Genomic DNA, 22,668 nt, shown 5'->3' on the forward strand with positions numbered 1-22,668 from the left:
GTTTTTTTTAAAGTAGGTGCCGATTTTTAATAGAGCCGACACGCATACTTATATTATAGGTGTCGATTCTAGATTAAAAAAACCGGCACCAATACTATAGGTGCCGGTTTTTCTTTAAAACCGACACCTATAATATAAGTATAGGTGTCGGTTCTATTAAAAAACCGGCACCTATATTATATTATTGGTATCGGTTTTTCTATAGAACCGACACCTATATTGCTTAAAGGTGTCGGTTCTATATATTTTTCATCGTGTGGAGGTGGAAAAAGGCTTATAGGTGTCGGTTTTAAATGAACCGGCACCTATAAGGTCAGTCCCTATGAGGGTTTTTTATAGTGTCTCGCAGCCCCGAGAAATTGGAGTCTGTAGGCTGATTTATAATAATTTATGTGTATTGCGCTATAGTCCTCTCGGCAATTACACTCTCATTTCATCGAGTCAAAGTAATATAGTATTTTGACCGGAGAACTATAGTTACTTGCAACACAAGTCTATTATTAATAAATAATAACGTCACTTCCGCCCTGGAAATTAGTCATCAACACCATAATCCTTCTCTCTCACCGATCACCTGATAATTAAGGGCCAGCTCAAGCTAGGCCACCGTCACCGCCACCACCATGGGTTCGCGTTCCGGCTCGTCGACGACGACGAGTACGCCGCCAGTGGCGCCGGATGAGAGCCGGCCGCCGGTGGTCAAAGGACCGAAGATCTTTAGCTACACCTGCGCCGGCCTCGTCACGGGCGTCGCGCTCGTCGCCGTCGTCGTCTTCTACTGCAACCGCCACGTCCGGAGGCGCGCGCATGTCGTCGTCGCCGGCGCCGGCGGGCGAGAGGACGACGACGTGCGCGGCGTCGCTGGCGTGGCGGCCAAGATCCCGGAGTTCGCGTACACCGGGTCGGCGAGCGGCGGCGAGGGGGCGGCGCAGTGCTCGGTGTGCCTCGGCGCGGTGCGGGGCGGCGAGATGGTGCGGCGGCTGCCGGCGTGCAAGCACCTGTACCACGTGGAGTGCATCGACATGTGGCTGGCCTCGCACGCCACGTGCCCGCTCTGCCGGACGGAGGTCGAGCCGCCGCCGGGGGACGGCGGCGGCCGACCTGCACCGGCGGCAGATGAGTCGTCGCCGACGGAGGCGCTGCCACCGGTGTAGCACTGTAGCTAGCTAGCTAGGTCCGTCCATAGTCATCACATCACATCACATCATGATTAGTTAATTGATACGTTTTGGGAATATCATTTCTTGATTTGAACCTTATCTAGTTTGGCATGTATGTACTTTGGTTCAGCTTTGTAATTAAAGATCAGAAGGATTGCTGTAAAATATATACGTTCTTGGTTTTGAAATCACAGAATTTCAGGGCAACATTTTTCTGTTTTTATTTCTTGGGTTTAGTTGTTATTTATTATCTTAAAAAATTGGTCCTTTGCCATACAGATTTGAAACTGCGTGTGATTAATTTTATTTATTTTTTCCAATAGCAACAAAATTAGCCCCTTTTTTGTTTTAGTTCCCAAAATTTTTTCCCAAAAACATCAAATCGAATTTTTGGACACATGCATGGAGCAATAGATTTAAAAAAAACTAATTGCACAGTTAGGGGGAAAAATCGCGAGACGAATCTTTTGAGTCTAATTAGTCCATGATTAGCCATAAGTACTACAGTAATTCATGTGCTAATGATGGATTAATTAGGATCAAAAGATTCGTCTCGCGATTTCTAAGCGAGTTATGAAATTAGTTTTTTCATTCGTGCCCGAAAACCTCTTCCGATATCTGGTCAAAAATCCGATAACACCCAAAAATTTTCTTTTAGCGAACTACATAGGCCCTTAGCTCCCTTTTCACTTCCATGTAACCCACAAAAGCAAGCTTCGTTGACCCTATTATCACCATACCTACGACGTTTGGCAGTTTTCTATAGTCAACTAGTACCGTACTAGTCTTCAGAAGAAAAAAAACAATAGTGCCGTACTCAGCCGTATAAGCTACCTTGATTAATTCTCACATAAAGCCATAAACAAACATGATATTTCGTTGAACTAAAAACTTTCTTCCAACGTCTGGTTCGTTGCTGTCACAAGAGAGAGAACAGAAAAAGAAAACTCGCAACACATAATCTCTCCTATGTATCTTCTACATTGATCAGTTAACATAGGAATTTTATTAATGCTCCAAGCTAAGAGAGAGAAGAGAACCAAAGGGAGAAGTATTCGGCTTTTAAAAGGGAATTAAATTAAAGTAATGTTTGAGCTCATTGCTTGGTTTTCTATGGAATAACGGCATAGGGACCCTATCTTAACAAATGAACGGGTAAATCTCAATATGAAACGAGGATGAGCCACGGAAACAACAAAATAATGACCGTTTGATTCAAACTACGATAATATAAGGAGAAAGTATCATAGCCATAGTATAAGATAAATGGTAAGAAAAAATCTTGGGGCAAAGAAGAATCTAGAAAAGTTTAGTAAAAACAAAAAAAAAAAAAGAGAAAAGAGGACCGGTTTCCACTGCTGCTTATCGTCGCCGCGGCCAACTAGCTGCTCTGCTGATGCTCAAGCAGTCACCCGCACCTTCGCCGTTGCATCATCAATGTTGTTGGCTCACCTACAGCAATTAACAGAAGAGGAAGCGTTGTGGCGTAGAGGGAGTGCGAGCGAACAATGAGGGGAAAGATGAGTGAACTCTTCCTTGTCTTCTGCCTCCACCTTGCGTCGGGCCTAGCTCGTCCATTGGAGACCAGCAGCTAGAGAACTAGAGAGAGAGGGATTCAGAGAGAACTAGAGAAACCTCCTTAATAACAACCAGAGAAAATGGGAGAGAGGAAGAGAAAGAGGCCTGTGCAGCTCACAGCTCCCAAGTCCCAATGCCACCTACTCGTGACATCTTACTCTTGGAACTTTTTTTCATTTTCATCCTTCTTAGTATATTTTATCCTATGCTCCACTGAAAATTAAAAGTATTTGAGCAAATACTTAGTATATTATTACTCACCTTTAATTTTTACATTAGCAAGGACCTTATAAATTTCGAATTTACACCATTGTGGATAGCACTTTACATCTGTGATTTTGTTTGGCACCCTTTTCTAAAAACCTACAATGAATACTAGAGCATGGCAAGCAGCTATGTAATTGTCTTAAACTAGATCATTCCATTTCATGGCAGGTGGGCACATAATTTAGGAAATTTCGTGAGACAATGAGCAAAATTCTCTAATTTTGATTCACGGTAACATTTATTCACTACAAGATATATCTATTTATTTATAACTAAAATTCCTCTTTGAACACCTATTAAGCATGTCAAACAAAAATATATGTGCCACAAGCAGAGATATAAAGGAGGATAAGGGGTCATGTAGCAATGGAGATGGTGAGAAGGACACAGCTCAAGCAGCATCGAAGAGAATAACGGTTATAGTTCCAAAGATAGGAAGGAGAAATGCCAGCATATAATACGAATAAAAACCCTAACCTTGATTTTTGCATTTATCATTTTTATTCAGTCAAAATATGTGTTGGGCATTTCAGATTACAAGCCTATGTTGTTCAAGTATAATTTTGTATGTACCTAAGGTAAATATTTGATATTATGATAATAATGTTAGTCCCTTTTAGCAGGAATATTATTAATCCTGTTAATGAACTACAAACACTTATTCACACAAGGATAAATCAAGATAAATCCATAAATATACATGTAAACATATTTAACAGCGAGATAGGTTATAGTTGCGTGAAGACGTGACTTAATAAGCTAGATTACAGGAACTTGGTAAGCTCATATTCATTGTTCCGTTCTTCTAAGTACTTGTGCGAGTCTCTATTAGTAATTCACATTATAAAAACAATTTGACTTTTTTTAAAATGTGAAGCCACCAATATAACTAGAGCTTGTATATACTATGGTTTTGTAAAAAATCGAGTATGGTTTTACATCATTTACTCAAAATGTAAAATGTTTTCAACGACTTCGAGCTATGGTTCGTGATATCATGAATCTATTGTACAAACCTTGCATGAAGTCTACGTACACATCTATTATTGATGGTTTTCTTTTAGATAATATGACATATGTTGTTAAAAGAAGATGAAATTAAACCTGACCGGCCTCCGTGTGTCTACCACTACTACAAAACCATTTTTTCCATGTGGTCAAAATCGATATTCGCATATGGTTGAGTGCCTCACATGCACTCAGGTGTCTACGAAAATCAGATTTTTGCATGTGGATAGAGCAACCACACGTGAAAAATCCTATTTTCACACGTGGGCGCTTAAGCCGTCCGACCGTATGAAAAGTCGCCAAAAAAATCCAAAAATCGAAACCCTAACCCTAGAATCCAGAAGCCGTCACCACTACCGCTGCCATCGTCATTTGCCTCACCTGCCACCGCTGCTAGCAGATCCACACGCATGGGGGGCGGAGAGGTGGCGGGATCTGTGCGGGAGGGGAGGGGAGACCGGATCTGCCCCTCCAGTCACCGCTGTTGGTGGAACTGTGAGCGTGGGAGGCGAAGTGGTGGCGGGATTCATGCGGGAAGGGGAGGGGGCACTGGATCCGCCCCTCCAGTTGCCACTGCCGGCAGGATACCTCATGCCCGAGCCCGTCGCTCTTGCCCTCGCCCGCTACCGCCCTTGCCTGAGCCCGTTGCTGCCTCATCGAGAGGAGAGGGAATGGGAGGAGTGGGAGGCAAGGGGAGTCCATGGGGAGAGAGAGAAGGGAAGGAGTGGTGGGCGGGAGGAAAAAAAAAGAAATGGACTGGAGATACTTAATGGGAGAGAGAAGGGAGGGGAGAAAAAGGTGCGGGTATTTTTGTATGCAGGCTTCTTAAGAGGTCTGTATGTGAAAATAGATTTATTTTCATGTGCGGACATATTAAGAGGTACGCCTGCGAAATTGGATTTCGTATACGGTCCTTGAACCATGCTTAGAAGATCGAGTTTTGTAGGTGGAAGCTGTTATGATCCACCTGCAATCTAAAGAGGATCTCGTCCATAAAAATCAATTCTGTAGACAATGGATTGATTTTAGCAAATTTCCTCCTCACTATAGGGTGAAGGGGAAAGAAAACATAAGGATTTGCTTCTATATTTAAAATAATTGCTGAAATAATCTTTGTGTCTTTAGAATTATCTCTGTAGCTCCTAAAATAGAAAGAAAATTTCAAAGAGTGTCTTAAGGCACGGAGAATATAAGAAAAATTATTTATTTGTATTCCCTTATTTACTTTACTCCTAGTATATTTACTTTTCCTTTTATGTGTTGTCTTAATTAAAAATTTAGTGTAAATATAAAAATATAAGTCATCGAAATTTAGCATAAATATAAGAAATATAAGTCATAGTTCAAATACCAGTATAAGTCATAACAAAATAAATAATAGGTACATTGTTTTTTAAATAATAAGATAAATAGTCAAATAATCATCAATAAATCAATCGCGGTACATATATATTGCTGGTTGGTAGTAATATGTGTATTGCACTATAGTCCTCTCCTTCGTAATTAACCATTTCATAGGGTCAAAGTAAATAAGTATATGATATTTCGATTTTGACCGGAGAACTATTAGTTAGTTGCAAAAATAAGTTTATTTATAACGTCATTTTCGCGCTGGTAATTATTAAGCGCTTCTCGTCCGTGATAATTAAGTACCCCTTTGTTCCAAATTAAATATCGTTTTGACTTTTTCTTATAACATTTAACCATTTATCTTATTTAAAAGTTAGTTTAAATATTAAAAAGATAAGTCATACTTAAAATAATTTTAATAATAAAGTAAGTCACAAATAAAATAAATAATAATTTTATAATCTTTTAAATAGGACGAATAATCAAATATTTTAGAACGAAAGTAGGATATCACTCTGTTCTCTGAATCTGATCAGCATTCAGCAGAGGTACACTACAAACACACCTGTGCAATCTCAGTTCTCAACGCTGGTTAAAAAATAATGTTCTCCACTTAGTCAACACCACAGTCCTTATCTCTCCCCGATCACCCGATGCCGCGGCTCATTCCTCCACGGACAAAGCTCAAGTCACCGCCATCGCCATCGCCATCGCCAACGCCACCGCGCCGTCGCCATGGGTTCGCGTTCCGGCTCGACGACGACGAGTATGCCGCCGGTGCCGCAGGAGAACCAGTCCGTGGGCAAAGGGACGGCCATCTTCAGCTACACCTGCGTCGGCCTCACGGGCGTCGCGCTCGTCGCCGTCGTCGCCTTCTACTGCAACCGCCACGTCCGGAGGCGCTCGCCTGTGGTAGCCGCCGAGGGCGCCGGCGGCGTCGGTGGGCGAGAAGACGACGGGCGCGGCGTCGCTGACGTGGCGGCCAAGATCCCGGAGTTCGCGTACGCGGGGTCGGCGAGGCACGGCGGCGGCGGCGAGTGCTCGGTGTGCCTCGGCGCGGTGCAGGGCGGCGAGGCGGTGCGGCGGCTGCCGGCGTGCAAGCACCTGTACCACGTGGAGTGCATCGACATGTGGCTGGCCTCGCACGCCACGTGCCCAATCTGCCGGACGGAGGTCGAGCCACCGCCGGAGGACGACGATGGCCGACCTGCGCCGGCGGCAGATGAGTCGTCGCCGACGGAGGCGCTGCCACCGGTGTAGCTAGTTCTGTGCTAGCTAACTAGATCTCCATCATCATCACATCACATATATATATATATCATGGTTAGTATTAGTTCATATACGATGGGGCCACTTGCATGTCATTTCTTGATTTGAACCTTAATCTAGCTTGGCAAGTATACTTTGGTACAGCTTTGTAATTAAAGAACACTGAGAAATTAAAGATTCCAATAAAATATGTTACAGAATTTCCAAGATTTTCTTTTTAGAAAGAGAGGGAGCTAGCCCTCTCCCATTTCATTAACGAAAGACAATAGATTCTAACAGAGTCTTGTTACTACTTCTTAGCAGCGTCACTCCGATTGCAGTCTTCTTTGCGAGTCCTCTGATTTCTACAAAATGGGCCATGAATCGATCCAAGAGCAAATGGCATGAATTAGTTCTATGGGGTCATGCAGTTTTTTCTGCTTGAAACAGGTAGCCATTTCGTTTAACCGTTGTTTATCATCTGAAATGTAGTCCATTGGCATACAGATTTGACATACGTGAAATTATAGTTCTTTTTTCTCCAATAACAACAAAATTAATTAGATCTTTTTTTTCGTTTGGCGGTGAAGATTAATTATTAGCTCCCTTTTAACTTCCATATGTAACCTACGGAAGCAAGCTTCGTTGACATTCTGCTCACCATACCTACGACGTTTGGCGGTTTGCTAAAGTCAACTAGTACCGTACTCGACCGTATAAGCTATCTTGATTCTCAAATAAAGCCATAAACAAACATGATATAATTCGTTGAATTCAAAACTTTCCTCCAACGTCAGGTTCGTTGTTATCACAAAGTCGCAAGTTATAACTAGTAAGAAACTCGCGACACATAATCTCTCCTTATGCGTATATTCTTCAGAGATCATTTAACATGGGGATTTTGCTAATCCTCCAAGTGGGATAAGAGGAAACAGAGAGAGAAGATGGTTGCCGGTTGGGCTTTTCAAAGGAAAAGTAAAACGAGGTTTGAACTCATTGCTTAGTTTCCTATGGAATTTAAGGGCGCTAAGGGTAATGTACGTATATGGATATTGTCCTTGTGGGTAAGCCCAATAATAATAGTCTTCAGTTATTTTTGTTGCTACAATGGTGAGCGCTGGATGCACTTTAGACATGAGAACTATTAGGACATAAAATAAGTAACAGTAAGTAAACACACAAGAAAGCGAGGAGGGTGGGGGGGGGGGCAAAGGGGAGAGAGACATAACCTTAATGTATTCCTTATGGTTAGTTGTAGTGGACAAAAAGCTCAAATCTCGTGGCTTGAATCGGCTGTAGCGAGCTCAGCTCAGATCAACTCGAACTCGAAGTCTTAATAAATCGAGCCAAGCTAAGCATTTAGCTCAGGAGCTTAACGAGTCAGCTCACAAGCTACTCGTTTAGCTCGTTAGTTCAAAAGATCAACATTATCTTCACATACTTAGTGCTTCTTAATTAACTAGTGATTAGTCCTTTAATTTCATCCAAACTATTTATGTTTAATGAATCGATTAGTAGCTGTTTATTAATAAGTTTATATATGATAAAATAGTATATTAAAAATTATAAATATGATATAAATACTTAAACAAGTCTAATGAGATTAACAAGCTAGCTTGCGAGCAGGGCTAGGCTTTTAGCTCGTTAACCTTAACGAGCCGAACCAAGACAAGCTGGCTCGTTAAAGTAACAAACTCAAACAAACCGAGACTTAACGAGCCAAGCTGGTAGCTCATCCAAAGGACTACTATAATTAAGAACAACTTCCATAATATATAAGTATGCCATAAGGGCTTAAGACCCTTTCCTATTGCTATATTGTCGATGCAATCAATCTATAGAAGCTTGGTGAGATCAAATCCTCTGTTCCAACTTCCTGTAGTTCTTTGTGTATGTACATACTGAGCAATTAAGCTTAGTGCTATAAATAAACATGATCCACTGGAAAAGAACGATGAAAGATTTAGATTGATCCCACTGTTAGCAGAGAGTAGAGACCAATGTAAAAAGTGATGTTCCCTCAAAAAAAATAATGTAAAACGTGATGTTGTTCAAGAGGCATGAATAAGAAATTGCTTAGGGATATAATGTAATCCTACAGCTTCTTTGTAACGCAAGATCCTAAAAATATAGAAATGGAAAAAAAAAAAACGGGGCAGAATAGGATGTCATACTCCCTTTGTGACGGTTGGGGAGTGGAGAGTGACGGTTGTTTTACTCCCTTTGTGATTATTTTGTGGTTGTTGGGGTCCCTTTTACAAAATTCTGGATTTATCAGATTTCAGAGGACTGTAATAGATAACGTAAGGGCTGAAATAGAAAATTTCATGTCAGTACTGCTAGGGATGCATGCGCCGTAGGATGAGTTTGTTTGAGTAGTTATATCCAACGTGGAAACATCTTTTTCACAAGGCCATTCCGTCTGTGTAGCCTGCACTCTTAATGGCCTTAGGAGTTATATCACTACTAGAGAAACCATCTTTATTGGGTTGGCTAAAAACCACATTAGCCCTGGTTCATATTGTAACCGGAATTAAAAAAACATTTTTAGTCCCGGTTCAAAACTCTGAAGAGACTATACCAACCAAAACTAAAGATCAGGGACCTGTCAGAGCGCCCGGGATCTTTAGGACCGGCAAAAGATCCCTACTTTAGTCCCGGTTGGTAACACCAACCGGGATTAAAGATTATTTAGATCTTTAGTCCCGATTGGTGTAACCAACCGGTACCAAAAATTAAAAAAAACACTACCGCTATGGAATCCTCCCTTATCTTCTCGGAATCCGCTGCGCACGCCTCCCAGACTCTCTCTCTCCCCCTTATATCCTCCGATCTCCTCCTCACACCCTCCTCCGATCCCCTCCTACCTCTCCTTCGATCCCATCCTCCCCTTCCCCTCTCGCGAGCCATGGCAGCGGCAGCCAATGTCTCCCAGCGGCGACGGGCGACGGGCGTTGGCAGCGGCGACGGGCGATGGGTGATGGCAGCGGCGGCGGGCGGCGGGCGTTGGCAGCGGCAGCGGCCCCCCTGCCATCTCCTCTGCTCTTCCTCTTCCCTCAGGCCGTGGCGGCAGGGTGTCCCACAGCGGCGGCGCCCTCCCCTCCACCGGATCCGGTGGGAGGGAAGGTGGCAGGCAGCGAGGGGCAGGCTATGAATTTGTGACTTTAGATGGTTTTAGATGAACGTTTTTTCAGATGTTTTGTGAATCTATTGTAGTGTCTATTTGATCTGTGAATTTGTGAATTTGATCTGTGACGTTCGATCTGTGAATTTGTGTATGTGAAATTCGATCTGTGAGTGTGTGAATTTGAGAAAAACAGTGAAAAAAAATCTTGATCTGTGAATTTGTGATGTTTATTCGATGGAAATAGCAAAAAAAATGGAAAAAAAAAGAAAAAAAACCACCAATATGCACGTGGTGCTACCATCTTTAGTCCCGGTTAGTGTTACCAACTGGGAATAAAAATAGAACTTTAGTTCCGGTTATTTCACCCGGGACTAAAGATACCCATCTTTAAGTTATGGCCCCGGTTTGCAACGTAACCCGGGACTAAAAAGAGGTTGTAAACCAGGACTGATGAGGCATTCTCCAGCAGTGTATCTTATGATACCTCTGCTAGCTACAGATATTATTATATAGCATAAGTTCATATTATAAGTAGTACCACTTATTTGCTACCAAACAATAATTTATAAATATAATATTTACTAGCAAACATGCCCGTGCGTTGCAATGGGTGAAAAAAACATAATGATAATATACGTCTTTCATGCATAACCATGTCGATGACAATCAGAAAATTGGAACATCTTAAATGTAATAGCCCAACCTCGATGATGGCAACCTTACGATGCTTGCTTTACCTAAAATAATTGGATTATTCATATGACAACATGCATATAATCTAAAATATTCTTTTAATCTCATTCTTGCAACCAATCAAATTCTACATTGCCTCGTATGATCAAGTCTACACGAAATAGAGTCACTGTCCACTCTTCTCTATATAACAATTAAAATATGTTTATTTTCTAAGATTATTTTATATAATATGTTGTCAAGAATAGTAGCTATACTTCACAAAAATAGTATGATAATTGCCTACGAAGATGTGCAGGGTCTCCAATATAGGAGAATAGATGACGAAACAAAAGTCGTGTATGAGATGGAAAAAAAGTCGATGGATCCTATCCGACCAAGTGTCCATCAATTTAGCGCTTCTTTCTAATAGTTTTTTCCACGTATGCTTTTTTTGCTTTTCTATAGACGATGGAAATATTTTTTTTCTCGTGTATTTTTTTACGAACTGCGGAACTTTTTTCTAGCGCGTTTTCTTTTGTGCTTTTTTCTGACATTTTTTCTTTACGCATTTTTTAAACTGTATTTATTTTCTCAGGCATTTATTTATTTTTAATATACGGTAGAAACTTCTCTTTTTAAATAGTTACATTAGATTAGATTAGAGATAAACGGACTACTAAAACGATGAATAGAAATTAGACTTTTTTTCTACCCTTTTTTTTGTAGTGCACTTTTTTTACGAATGGTTTTTTCGCCACTTTCTTATAGTGTCGGACCTTTCTAGATATAAATAGGATTCCATTTTCTTTACCGCGTCACATATAATTTCTTTTTATTTGGAATCGGACTTTTTAATTTTTTTTCACCCTTTTTTTACCGAGTCGACGGAGTCGGATTCGTTTCGATTTTTTCCCTTTTTTTCATCGTACATATTTGTTTTTTCGCCTTTTTTTTATTGGAATTTTTTTGTTTTTTTCGCCCAGTCGATTTTTTTACCATATCACATATAATTCCTTTTTATTGAAAATCGGACAATTTTTTTATTTTTTTTGCCTTTTTTTTACCGATTCGTTTCGTTCTTTTTTTTTGCCCCCCCCCCTATTTTTTCGATCGGACATTTTTTTTTTCGGTCCGGTTTGTTGGATCGGACATTTTTTTCTCCCGGTTTTTTTCTCCGTTTTTTTATCGGACTCTTTTTTTTCCCCGTTTTTTTTCACCCGGTCTTTTGGTTTTTTTCGCTCCGTTTTTTGGATCGGTCATTTTTTTCTCCCGCTTTTTTTTCTCCTTTTTTTGATCGGACTCTTTTTTCGCCCGGTTTTTTCCTCGGTTTTTTTCGCCTGGTTTTTTTACGGATGATGGAAGCATCTCTTATTTTTTAAGTAGTAAAGATATATGGTTTCTTAGCGACTTAAAACCTAATAATTTAAAATAAAATACGATAGAAGAATATAAAAATCAATTCTGAAACTAAGTTTCAAATTTAAATTTTGCTCCATCTAGCTGATGAGCTGATTTGCAACCACCAATATCGTGCGACGACCATGAAACCATCCCATTTGGCACATTAGTGCACTAGCGATCTCTTCCTTTCGCCACCATATGAAATAGACAACCAAATACTCCAAAATACAATGTTACTTAACGATCCTGTTTTTTAACTAACCCGTCACATTCACACGAACGGTGAGTGAGTCAATCACATAATAAGCACATTATATTGCACGACAACGTCGTCGTACCGCCGCCGGCCATGATCACGCAAAAACAAACCGAAAACGCGCATTTGGCAGATTACTCTGCAATCAATTAAACCCCTAGCGCTTGACCTCAGATTTGGCTTAATTCCAGCTTTCTGAAATTAAGTTTAGCCTGCAGTTGATTCGTAGAATAACCGTTAAATCTTGTCAAATTAATTAACTCGATGATGATATTTGCAGGTTATAAAAACATGCAGATTCATTTGCACACAGCGCATGCATGCATGGCTGATATGTGGCCTCCGGGCTTGCCCTACCCTTTCGCCCCACCTCCGCCACGGTGGCCATTCTCGCCGCCGCCGCCTCCTCCGTGGCGGCCGCCACCGTCGACGCCGCCGTCCCGCGGCCATGACATCTCCAGTTCTTCTTCTTCCGGCGGGATCGTCGCCGGTGTGCTCATCAGCCTCGTGGCCGCACTCCTCGCGCTCGCCATCATGTGCGCCCTGTGCCAGGGCCACCGCAACAGCAGCCGCGCATCAGCCGCAGCCGCCGCCGCCGCCGCCGCCGCCGCGGCTCAATCGCGACCGCCACCGCAGATGCGCAGTGGTGGAGATGGTGGCGACGACGGCGGCGGCGGCGAGCGGCAGCTCGGCAGGTCGAGCGCTAGCCCCAGCGCGCCGCCGTGGCCCACCGCCCTCGTCCCGGCGTTCACGTACAGCCGGTCGGTGAGGCGCAACGTGGGCGGCGACGACGGCGAGGAGGAGGAGACGGCGGCGGCGGCGGCGGCGTGCTCGGTGTGCCTGGGCGCGTTCCAGCTCGGGGAGACGGTGCGGCTGCTGCCGGCGTGCCTCCACCTGTACCACGCCGAGTGCATCGACCCGTGGCTGGACGCGCACACCACGTGCCCGCTCTGCCGCTCCGACACCGGCGACCCATCGCCGGTGGACGCCGGCCGGATACCGCCGGTGTAGGCAGGCGCGCCGCCAGGTCGTGCAATTAATTGAAGCTTCTTCAAACGGAACTAAAAGGAGAATTTGTCGGATAACTGCATGCGATTAATGTCTGAACTTTCTTCAGTAGTTTTGCTGACCTTAGATCTGATGATGCATTTGTGGATAACAAAACAGTAAAGTAAACGGCCAGTCCTTAAAGTTAGAGCGAGATGTCACTTAGTTCCATAATCTTAAAAAATCAACATTAGGCTGGTCCGCCATCTTGTTTAAGTGACACCTCGTTTCAACTTTAAGGACCGACCGTGTACTTTACTCGTAACAAAAATTAAGCTACATAGAAATGTAAAAACGAGGGATTTGTCTTTATTTGCCATTTAGAGCGTCTGCAATGTGTGAACTAGAAGAGACACTGAGAATCTTTTCACTGTAGCAGAGGTTCTACGCACTGCAAACACGGATCTTAAACTCTTAAGCACCAAGTATAGAAACGGGCTTTTCTCTTTAGAATGAGCAACTCAAATCAAGAAAAAAAATTACAAGCATGGCAGGAAGCCTTTTTTTTTTTACGGGAAAAATAATAGGAAGCCATTGCCCACATACAAGTATTAATCTTGTACCTTCTGAGGCATTTGCCACCATTTTTTTCATATATATTACAAACACAACATTCAAATTTTATAAACTCTAGTTACACATTTGCCCATGGATCGCTCTTTCAACCTGTCTTGAACTATTCAAACTCTCCACCTAATAACCAAGAAGATAGAAATTCAGTGACCAACATCTCAATTTCTCAATTGTTTTCCCTATTCTTAATAGTCCCACACTCCAAACTCCACTTTCACAACATTTTCTTCCATATGGTGTTCACCTAACTTCAGCACAGCAAAATTATCATCCTTATGGAGCTTTTCATCATCATTTTCCATATGAAACCAATCTAAGCCATTCTCCAATTGGAATGTTTGGGGTAGAGTCAAGCTGGTCAATCATACTCACCAATTGAGTTGGTGGCAATGGGCTGAGGTTCAGCATCTCCAGTGTATGCGGTACAACTAATGTTTGGATGAGACCAGGATGGTCGATCATACTCATCGATTGAGCCAGTGGCCATGGGTTCAGGTACAGGTTTAGCTTCTCCAATCTTTATAGCACAATCAATATATGCAGAGCAAATTTGCAATGAAGAATGGACTGAGAAAAAAGATGATGAACAATCAAAAAGATTATAGGATTGGAGTGAGGCTGACAACATACAACTAGTTAGTGCTTGGTTAAATCACTCCAATGACCCAATAGATGAAATTTACATAAGGGTAAACATTATTGAAAAAGGTTGTAGATGAATTATATTCATGGACTAATTGAAGAGATGGAACTCATTGGACAAGGATGAACAACAAGGTTGTCTTGTTCAATGGGTGCTGGATAAGAATGAAGAACACATATGGGAGTGGTCAGTTTGATAACCAACTTATGGGGAAAGCCAGTGCTAGTTACAATCAAATTACTTCAAAATAAGGCATATAAGGGCAAGTCTTCACACTAGAGTACTGCTGGAAACTTGTCAAAGACCAACCAAGAACAAGAGTTTACATCTAGAGTGACAAGAACAAGAACAGGAAATTGAAGCAAAACGAATTAGGCACTTGCACATCATCTTCCAATCAAGATATTGAGAATACAAGTCCACTTCATCTATGTCATCCAAAAGGGCGGATGGCTACGAAGGCTAGAATGGAAGGAAAAGGGAAAATTGCTGCTCAGACATCCTCATAAGACCTAAAATTGAAACATAAGAGGATAAACTTTACTATAAAGCATCAGGAAAAAAGAGCATTGGCAATGGAAAAAAGGGCAGAAGCAGCAATGGTGAATCAATACTTCAAGCTGATCGGTGCAGATACCTCAAACTATAGTGATACTCAGTTAGAGGAACATAACAATTTGAAGGATTATCTAGGTAGGCAGATATTTTCTCAAAAGTAGTAGTACTTGCATTGTTTGGCAATAATTGATAGATTATGTAATGGTAACTTTTGTAGCATTGTTTTGCATGGTTCAAAAAAGATTATTCATTTATTTGTTTCTTCTTCATTTCCTTGTTCAGAAATAAGGTTTAATCGACAATGCTCGATGTCTCATTTCCAACTTCCAACAAGTGAATTCCCTTGGACTTGCAGATAACATCTGAGACTCTAGATTGCAACCCTCCTCGGATCAAAGTCTAGTGTGATTACCATCACAAGTTTACAACTCCTGAAAATTATTAGGATTTTATAGAGGGCCTAATTCTTAATTCTTATGATATAATACCTAGCCTAAAATATGATCACCTAATTCTCAATCTTAATGCAGAATTTGGTGTACTGCTTGGAATTGGAAAATGAAGTTGTTGGTTCCACACAGTTGTAGTCATTTGCCCCGTTCTTCTGTGTGTGTAACGGTACTGGACTCACAAGCAAGGTCACTGGCTTGATGACAAAATCATTGCCGATGATCGACTAGTGGTGTTGGCATCCTCCGGGCACCACCTACACTGGTTAGGACCATGACTAAGAGTCTAGTCCTGCACCTCTCAAGACCGGTGTTGTTAGTGTTTATCAGGAGAGAGCAAAAACGTGAAAGAAATCCTTACCTTTTAGCCAAGGCCGGTCTGAACTTTAAGAGGCCCAAGGCGAGATAAAAGGCATATGCCCTATATTTGAATCCACACACTAACAATGAAACACAAACTATGTACTAATCATGACAATTCAATGTCTATTGTTAAAGTACTGAAGATGAAAAGATTCACATCAAGCACCTCTAGAAAAGTACTAGAAAGCAATAATAGAAATAGATCAGCCTAAAGAAATTAACTATTCACTAGTTTTGATTATCTTTACCTTGATGTGTTGAAGTATCATTTAACTATGGGAGTATTTCTGTTGTCTATTCAATCTTGCAAAATCGGCAGTACTGAAAGCAAGCTGAGTTGAAATTCTTCATAATAGACTCCTTTCCACTAATAGAACAATGGCCATCTTGAGGAGTTGAGGTTCCTCTTTTTGCAGAAACGAACTAACTAGCGATGGAAGCAGCCAAATAAGTAGGATATGAGGATAATAGACTAAAATAAGTAGGATATATACGAGGATAATATATTGTTCTACTAATAAAACAATGGCCATCTTGAGGAGTTGAGGTTCTGCTTATTTTTAGAAGCGAACTGACTAGCGTTGGAAGCAGCCAAATAAGTAGGAGACGAGGAGAGTTCGTTATGGAAATCGGAAGAGGAGGCGCATAACATAACTTGTGGTGGATGCAGAACACAAGCAGGTTTGGCTTCGTGGACTCCTGGGCCTCTCCTAGCTAACAATACAAGGCTAAGTGTTCAAGAGTTCTTTTTTTTTTTTTACTTAATCTAGCATGGCATCATCAGTGCATGCCTTATTAGTGCTCTCCTTGCCCCAAGGCTAGCCCTGCTTTAAGCATGGGAAGCTTACTCCCTACTCCCTCCGTTTTACAATATAAGACTTTCTAGCATTGCCCACATTCATTTAGATGCCCACATTCATACATCTAAATGAATGTGGGCAATGCTAGAAAGTCTTACATTGTGAAATGGAGGAAGTATTTTATAACATTGTGGGATGTGGGCATTTCTAAAAAAAAATTAGAGCGCATCCGACCATGCCACGGTTATTAACGTGTGTGTGCGGGTGGCAGGGTGTCCCCATGCTACTAGCTTGGTTGTTATCCGAGATCAACCAATAGATTCCAATTCCTATTTTGATCTAAATGATTCCCATTCTTCTCACTTCTGAGTATGATATTAATCCAAAATGTAACTATTCTATTTTGTTAAAGCAAGGTTCAAAATGATAACTTTCAAAAATCCTAGTGCAATGCATCATTGTGAGAAAAAAAAATAGTCGAAAGCATATAAGAAATAATGAAGAAGGTAAAAACATGGAAAGTTTTGTAATGATTGAGCCAATAGCAAAACATGTTTATGTATTTGACCTCAAAAGGTACAAAATATTGGATATGCCACTAATTTAACCGCCTCGATCCGGCAAAGTTGTGTGACCATGCATACCTCGTTTGCTTTAGGCTCGTTGTACCTTTAGTACTACCAGTGTCTCAAAAACCTTGCTTCGTACTATACGCCTAGACAAGTAGGATGGATATTCATAATTAGATAATAGAGTATTTTGAGAACGGACAAAGACTTCATTTCTGGGCTATATACTTGAACAAGAGATTTATAGTTAGAAAATAAAGTATTTGAGGATGGAGGTAGTAGCAAATGCAAAGTCTATCCTACTAATAAATTTGGTGTATTCAAAACTTATCTGATGTTTAAGACTACCGACAATTTGGTACAACGGCGACGTCCTTAGTTTCATCCAAAAAACTAAAATAAAAAGGGAGAGAGAGATGTCCTTAGTTTTGGCGGACAGCTCTTGCTCTGTGTCAACTCGTAGCGATCATCGGGGACCTGACTTGTGCGCGCTTGCTTGTTTGCCTAGGGAAAAAACCGATTACTTCCATTAGGTCTAACGGGTCCATCAACCACTTTCAAGATGTTTTGATGTGATCGCTTGCCAAATTCTGTACTACTCCTTGCATCTTCCTTCAACCAGCCCAGTCCTTGTCAACGACACATTTAACATACGGAGTAGTATAACTCTGACCTCTGTATAATTAGAGAAGGTATAATCATACTCCCTTTGGCTGATAATATTAGTCGTTTTAGACAAGGGTAAAGTCAAACTTTAAAATCTTTGACTACAAATAATTTCTAAAATATTTATCTTAAAAATATGAAAACCACATGTGTAGATTAGTCTTAAAAAGTACTTCAATAAAATAATATATTTGTTGAAATTTTTATATATTTTATAATATAAAATAGTTGTCAAAGTTATTTTTTTTGAAGACCGTGCATTTGTCCAAAACCACAAGTATTATCAATCCGGAGGAAGTATACTCCACCGTGTGCCCGGTCTGATGCAGACAAGTATCTCGCATTCGTTACGAAACACTACTGACCCAATGGTCGCCACTTCGCCAACCACCAGAGAATCATTCATAATTCATTCGGTGAGGCTCCCTCCATTATTCAGACGAGCCAACAACCTAATCATCAGAACACTCCATTTCAGCTGGATAAATGTATAAAACCGCGAGGAGGAGGCCGTGCACGCAATCTGACAAAACATAAATTTGGCTCCTCCACCTTCTTCACTCTCACCCAATGCCATCCAATGCCATGCCTACCTGAATTCTTGAGCTCACCCTCTCCCGGCATCATCATCATCATCACCACCACCATGCGCCTCGAGATGTCACCCGACAACCTCCTCTTCTTCTGCTCCGTCGCGGCGTCGGCGGCCGCTGGATTCTGCCTCTTCTCGCTGTACCGGCGGCTCGCGCGGCGGTGCCACCACCACCACGTGGCGCCTGCCGGAGGATCGGAAGAGGAGGAGGAGCGCCGGCGGCTGACCGCGGTGGCCTCCGGCCTCCCGGCGTTCACGTACGACCGGCTGGTCCGGCACAGCGGCAAGGGCGCGAGCTGGACGGAGTGCGCCGTCTGCCTCGGCGTCATCCATGTCGGCGCCATGGTGAAGCTGCTGCCGGCGTGCGCCCACATCTACCACGTCGACTGCATCGACCTGTGGCTGTCCTCCCACCCGACGTGCCCCCTCTGCCGGTGCAGGGTTGATCATCCTGGGCAGGGGCAGGAGACGGCCAGGCAGCTTGCCCAGCTTTCCCCAGCATAGATAGAATTCACCATGTCTGCAAGAAATGTATTAGTTAGGAGTTAGGATTCTATTGGACTTTTTTCAAGAAAAAATGTGCATATGCCGTGTATCAATTGATGGATGTGAATGTAGTACCTGACTGGAAATGTGGATACAGTCATCAGGGTTTCATGAATTTCTTCAGATTGTTAATAGACTTCATTGCAAGATGAGCTTTTACCAGAACTTCATAAGTGTATATAAGATAAACTTCTCCAGTGTCAGTATTAAGACATACAAAATTCAGAGCATTGTAGCATTAATTCCGACAGGGGAATGCATGATATAGCCAAAATGCTGTAGTGATATTTACAGCTGAAATGTTACACACAAACTACCAAAGCAAAACTGAAACAAAACGAAAACGGAGATGGCAAGGACCCCTTTAAATGCTCATTAAATAACAGGAGGGAAAAGGGGAAGCTTGAAAAGAGTATTCCTTTTCTCTACACAGACTTGCAAAGAAATGATGCTTCAACCACAAATACAACAAATTGCATTTCTGCAGTCCAGTAGTTTATCATATACTAGCAGAGAGGAGTTTATGAAAATGTATCAGAAGGGAAGGCATCGAAAAATGTTACAGACAGACATATGCATAACAACAATGACCAGAAATTCAGTTGCCTGGAAGAACTTTTGCTTAAATCTGCACCAGCTGGACCATAAGTTGTTGTTCCTGTGAAGCTGCCATTTTTTGGAGATGTGCTGCAATGGTATGAAGACAGGATTAATGATTTCGCAGAGATTCAAAAAGTTGAAGGCATTTTATTGTATGTGCTAAGAGAAATTTTCTGTCTATTGGTGACATTACAAAGAGTACTGCTGTAACTATGGTCTCTAAGAAATACAAGCGAGCAAAGCAGCGGCGGATTAGAAAGAGTAATTTCCAGAACCACACATTTCTTTCCTCATGGTACTTATCTGTAGGTTTTATGATAATACTGCTTCACAAAACCCCACGCTAACCAAATATGGCATTGTATAGCAAGCGGATCCTCGCCTATCCAGTCCATTTGGTAATTACGTCCGAATGCCAGCAAGCTATAATTTGGTTAGGGTGCGATACAGTGATTATCACCATGAAACTTAAGTGCCACTAGCAAAAACAAGTAAAAGTAATAAAAGATCAAAGTTATATGCAACTACAGCCATAAGCTACTGACAATGATTTGTGAATAGACTACAGAATAGTATTTATCCTGTTTAGTTGGTGTATATGAAGTACGAACTTTTGAGCAGACAGAATTCCCTATTTGCTAATCACTTCAATACTTCTGATTTGCTAATCATTTGACAGAATTCCCAATTGCATTAAATTGGTGTAACAAACTTCAACAAACCTTAACCAAATTTAACAAATGCATAATTTCATAGCACTCTGGTAACGATGTAAACTTGCATAACACTCTAGTAACGATGTACAGTTTTGTTTGTTATCATGTATGGACATGCTTACACATCTTGGATCTGTCACGTTCTATAGGCCGGGCTTCAAGCACTGGGCTGTGGCCCAGCCAAACAAGGTTGAGGCATTAAAATGGAAGCAGCAGCAACGCACAAACACACGGATGAACAGATTGCAGAATGCTTAGGCATCAGGTCTCTTCCTCCCCCTTGCTGCTTCATCCTCAAATTCCTGTTCTCTAGTTCCGATCCTCTGCTTCTTCCCTTGCACTATTCACATACTGCCATTGGTCAAAGTTTTGTAGCACCACCCAAAAGGGACCAATAATAGCTCTGTTGATTCTATACATGATCGATTTTCGATCTTCCCAGTCCAATGACTATGCACTAAACTGTCAATGACACTCCAAAAGATCTGTTGAGAATTTAATCATCTTGCACTTGGGCAATTCACTCCCCCTTGAGCTTGAGAGCTCATTTTTTTTCTGATGTTTGAATCTAATGAATGTGTTCCTTAATTGCACTATCAATCATTTTTCATATTGGTTGGCTGTCGTACTAGCAACTTATTCATTGGTTCGCCTCATTGGCTGTGTTCAGATCGCATTGGCTTCTTCTAATGATGTTTTTGTAACAGAGAAAATATTCTTAGTCGAAGTAATGAAAGCAAGGCCAGATTATTTATTGTGGTTCATAATTCTAGCAGAGACAATCAAATCTGGCCCTTATTTTTCATTGCGCAAAACCAAATACTCTGGAAACAGTAGTATTAAAGAAGCCACTTTTCAGATATCTGAATGCTCACTCTGTACCAGTGAGTTCAGGGTGTTTGCCATTAATGATATGAGCCGTACTTCCCAAACATTGGCTAGTGGCTACATCATACAATGCACCCAGACCATCAGAACTGCAAACCCCCTTTATAATTACCCCTTTTTTTGGGTGGAAGCTAGCAACTGGAACTCAGCCTTGGGCAGTACTATTGAACTACTCCCTCCATCCCAAAATATAATAAATTCTAGCATTCATATTTGTCTGAAATATAACAACTTCTCCACCTATATTCTCTTCTCAAGCAATCACAACCTTCCGCCACTCAAATTCCCTACCAACCTCCTATTCTCAACCCATAACAACATTCTCCCATTTGATTCTACCAACTATTTTAATACCCGTGTCCAATCCAAGACGAAGGTAGTGCGTACTGAAATACAGTTCCCCAAACAGTAAGGATCAACATAAGATCCAGCAGGAACCAAGAAGTTTAAGCTAAATGTAGTTTATCATTGCGTGTATGTTCCACCGACAAAAAAGGGAAACGGGAGCTTGGAGGCTAACCTGGAAGGAAACACGCAGCTGCCATGGCCTGCAAAAAAAGAAAAAGAAAAAAAAGGAGTACTCGTTGGTAAAATTTGAAAATCAGTTGAGCGAAGCATCACTGAGGAAGAGGGGTGGTGGGAGCTTGCTTACTGGGGTTGAGGGCGGTGAGGGCGGCGGCGCCGGAGAAGTCGCAGGCGGCGGGGGCGGCGGGGGCGCCGCCGGCGCGGAGGAAGTAGTCGTTGAAGGCGTAGGAGGCGTGGGCGAGGAGGTCGGGCGGGTCGTAGCAGGCGCCGCCCTGCTGGATGGCGCGGCAGTCGGCACCCCCCGCGGGGCCGCACGCCCAGTCCACCGCCGCCTGCAGCGCCGCGTCGTCCGCGTTGTTCTTCGCCACGCACCACAGCTGCCCCCCGCCGCTCACCCCCACCCCCGGCCCCGCACCCGCGGCGCCGGCGCCGGCGACGGCGAGAAGGAGGAGGAGGAGAAGGGGGAGGGGAAGAGGCGAGGAGGCGGCGGGCATTGGATCCGCCTGAATGGTGCCAGCGAGTAGTAGTGAGAGCGAGCGAGCTGAAGTGAGCTGTGATTAGTGAAAGTGTCGAGTGTGAAGTTGGGAGGCGACTTGATTTGATTTTTGGATGGAAACAAAGGCGGCGGCGCGTTTTGAGGCGTTTTTAGCACAAGCAGCTTCGTGTTCGCTTCGGGGTTTTAGGCTTTCCAGTGGAGAGAGGGGGCCACGATTGCGGCAATTCGCGTGGCTTTGCTGATGCTGCTTGTGCTTTCTACCAGTAGTTTCCAGAGGATTTTTTTTTTTAAAAAAAGAAACATGGTGCAGTCGTCTACAATACACGCACTTACTTTATAAATACACACGCAATCATATCTTTATAAGTACTCCCTCCGTCCCTTAATATAAAGGATTTTGATATTTTGCTTATACCGTTTGACCATTCGTCTTATTAAAAAAAGTTTAAAATTATTATTTATTTTATTTGTGACTTACTTTACTATCTAAAGTATTTTAAGCGCAACTTTTCATTTTTTATATTTACACAATTTTTTTTAATAAAACGAGTAGTCAAACAGTGCAAG

At 42.2% G+C, this 22,668-nt stretch overlaps 5 protein-coding genes across 5 annotated transcripts; 4 read left to right on the plus strand and 1 right to left on the minus strand.

Annotated features, from left to right (window-relative positions):
• The first annotated feature begins 581 nt into the window (after nucleotides 1–581).
• LOC127777928 (RING-H2 finger protein ATL39-like) lies at nucleotides 582–1,356 on the plus strand. The gene has a single exon (XM_052304549.1). It carries the CDS (start codon nucleotides 624–626, stop codon nucleotides 1,152–1,154), a length of 531 nt encoding a protein of 176 aa, XP_052160509.1. The 5' UTR covers nucleotides 582–623; the 3' UTR covers nucleotides 1,155–1,356.
• Nucleotides 1,357–5,969: 4,613 nt separating this feature from the next.
• LOC127777840 (RING-H2 finger protein ATL39-like) lies at nucleotides 5,970–7,087 on the plus strand. Its single transcript, XM_052304458.1, has 2 exons — nucleotides 5,970–6,686; nucleotides 6,936–7,087. The coding sequence occupies exon 1, from the start codon at nucleotides 6,099–6,101 to the stop codon at nucleotides 6,621–6,623; it is 525 nt and encodes a 174-aa protein (XP_052160418.1). The 5' UTR covers nucleotides 5,970–6,098; the 3' UTR covers nucleotides 6,624–6,686; nucleotides 6,936–7,087.
• A 5,451-nt stretch (nucleotides 7,088–12,538) lies between these two features.
• Nucleotides 12,539–13,081, plus strand: LOC127775546 (E3 ubiquitin-protein ligase EL5-like). Its single transcript, XM_052301803.1, has one exon. The coding sequence runs from the start codon at nucleotides 12,605–12,607 to the stop codon at nucleotides 13,079–13,081; it is 477 nt and encodes a 158-aa protein (XP_052157763.1). The 5' UTR covers nucleotides 12,539–12,604.
• Nucleotides 13,082–18,167: 5,086 nt separating this feature from the next.
• On the plus strand, nucleotides 18,168–18,834 carry LOC127775349 (RING-H2 finger protein ATL39-like). The gene has a single exon (XM_052301571.1). It carries the CDS (start codon nucleotides 18,319–18,321, stop codon nucleotides 18,832–18,834), a length of 516 nt encoding a protein of 171 aa, XP_052157531.1. The 5' UTR covers nucleotides 18,168–18,318.
• A 239-nt stretch (nucleotides 18,835–19,073) lies between these two features.
• LOC127775348 (PLASMODESMATA CALLOSE-BINDING PROTEIN 5-like) lies at nucleotides 19,074–22,284 on the minus strand. Its single transcript, XM_052301569.1, has 3 exons — nucleotides 21,733–22,284; nucleotides 21,601–21,628; nucleotides 19,074–19,563 (listed from the first exon to the last, which is right to left on the minus strand). Exons 1-3 carry the CDS (start codon nucleotides 22,097–22,099, stop codon nucleotides 19,398–19,400), a joined length of 561 nt encoding a protein of 186 aa, XP_052157529.1. The 5' UTR covers nucleotides 22,100–22,284; the 3' UTR covers nucleotides 19,074–19,397.
• Between the last annotated feature and the right edge of the window lie 384 nt (nucleotides 22,285–22,668).

This window comes from Oryza glaberrima, chromosome 6 (genome assembly GCF_000147395.1).
Source record: "Oryza glaberrima chromosome 6, OglaRS2, whole genome shotgun sequence".
NCBI classification, from domain to species: Eukaryota; Viridiplantae; Streptophyta; class Magnoliopsida; order Poales; family Poaceae; genus Oryza; species Oryza glaberrima.

Bases quoted from the DNA above. Each gene is read 5' to 3' on its own strand.
- LOC127775546 (XM_052301803.1), top strand. From the start codon at position 12,605: ATGTGCGCCCTGTGCCAGGGCCACCGCAACAGCAGCCGCGCATCAGCC.
- LOC127777928 (XM_052304549.1), top strand. From the start codon at position 624: ATGGGTTCGCGTTCCGGCTCGTCGACGACGACGAGTACGCCGCCAGTG.
- LOC127775349 (XM_052301571.1), top strand. From the start codon at position 18,319: ATGCCATGCCTACCTGAATTCTTGAGCTCACCCTCTCCCGGCATCATC.
- LOC127777840 (XM_052304458.1), top strand. From the start codon at position 6,099: ATGGGTTCGCGTTCCGGCTCGACGACGACGAGTATGCCGCCGGTGCCG.
- LOC127775348 (XM_052301569.1), bottom strand. From the start codon at position 22,099: ATGCCCGCCGCCTCCTCGCCTCTTCCCCTCCCCCTTCTCCTCCTCCTC. The intron at 21,629-21,732 runs GTAAGCAAGCTC...CTTTTTTTGCAG, and splicing joins CCTCACCGCCCTCAACCCCA to GCCATGGCAGCTGCGTGTTT. The intron at 19,564-21,600 runs GTTAGCCTCCAA...ATACCATTGCAG, and splicing joins AGCTGCGTGTTTCCTTCCAG to CACATCTCCAAAAAATGGCA.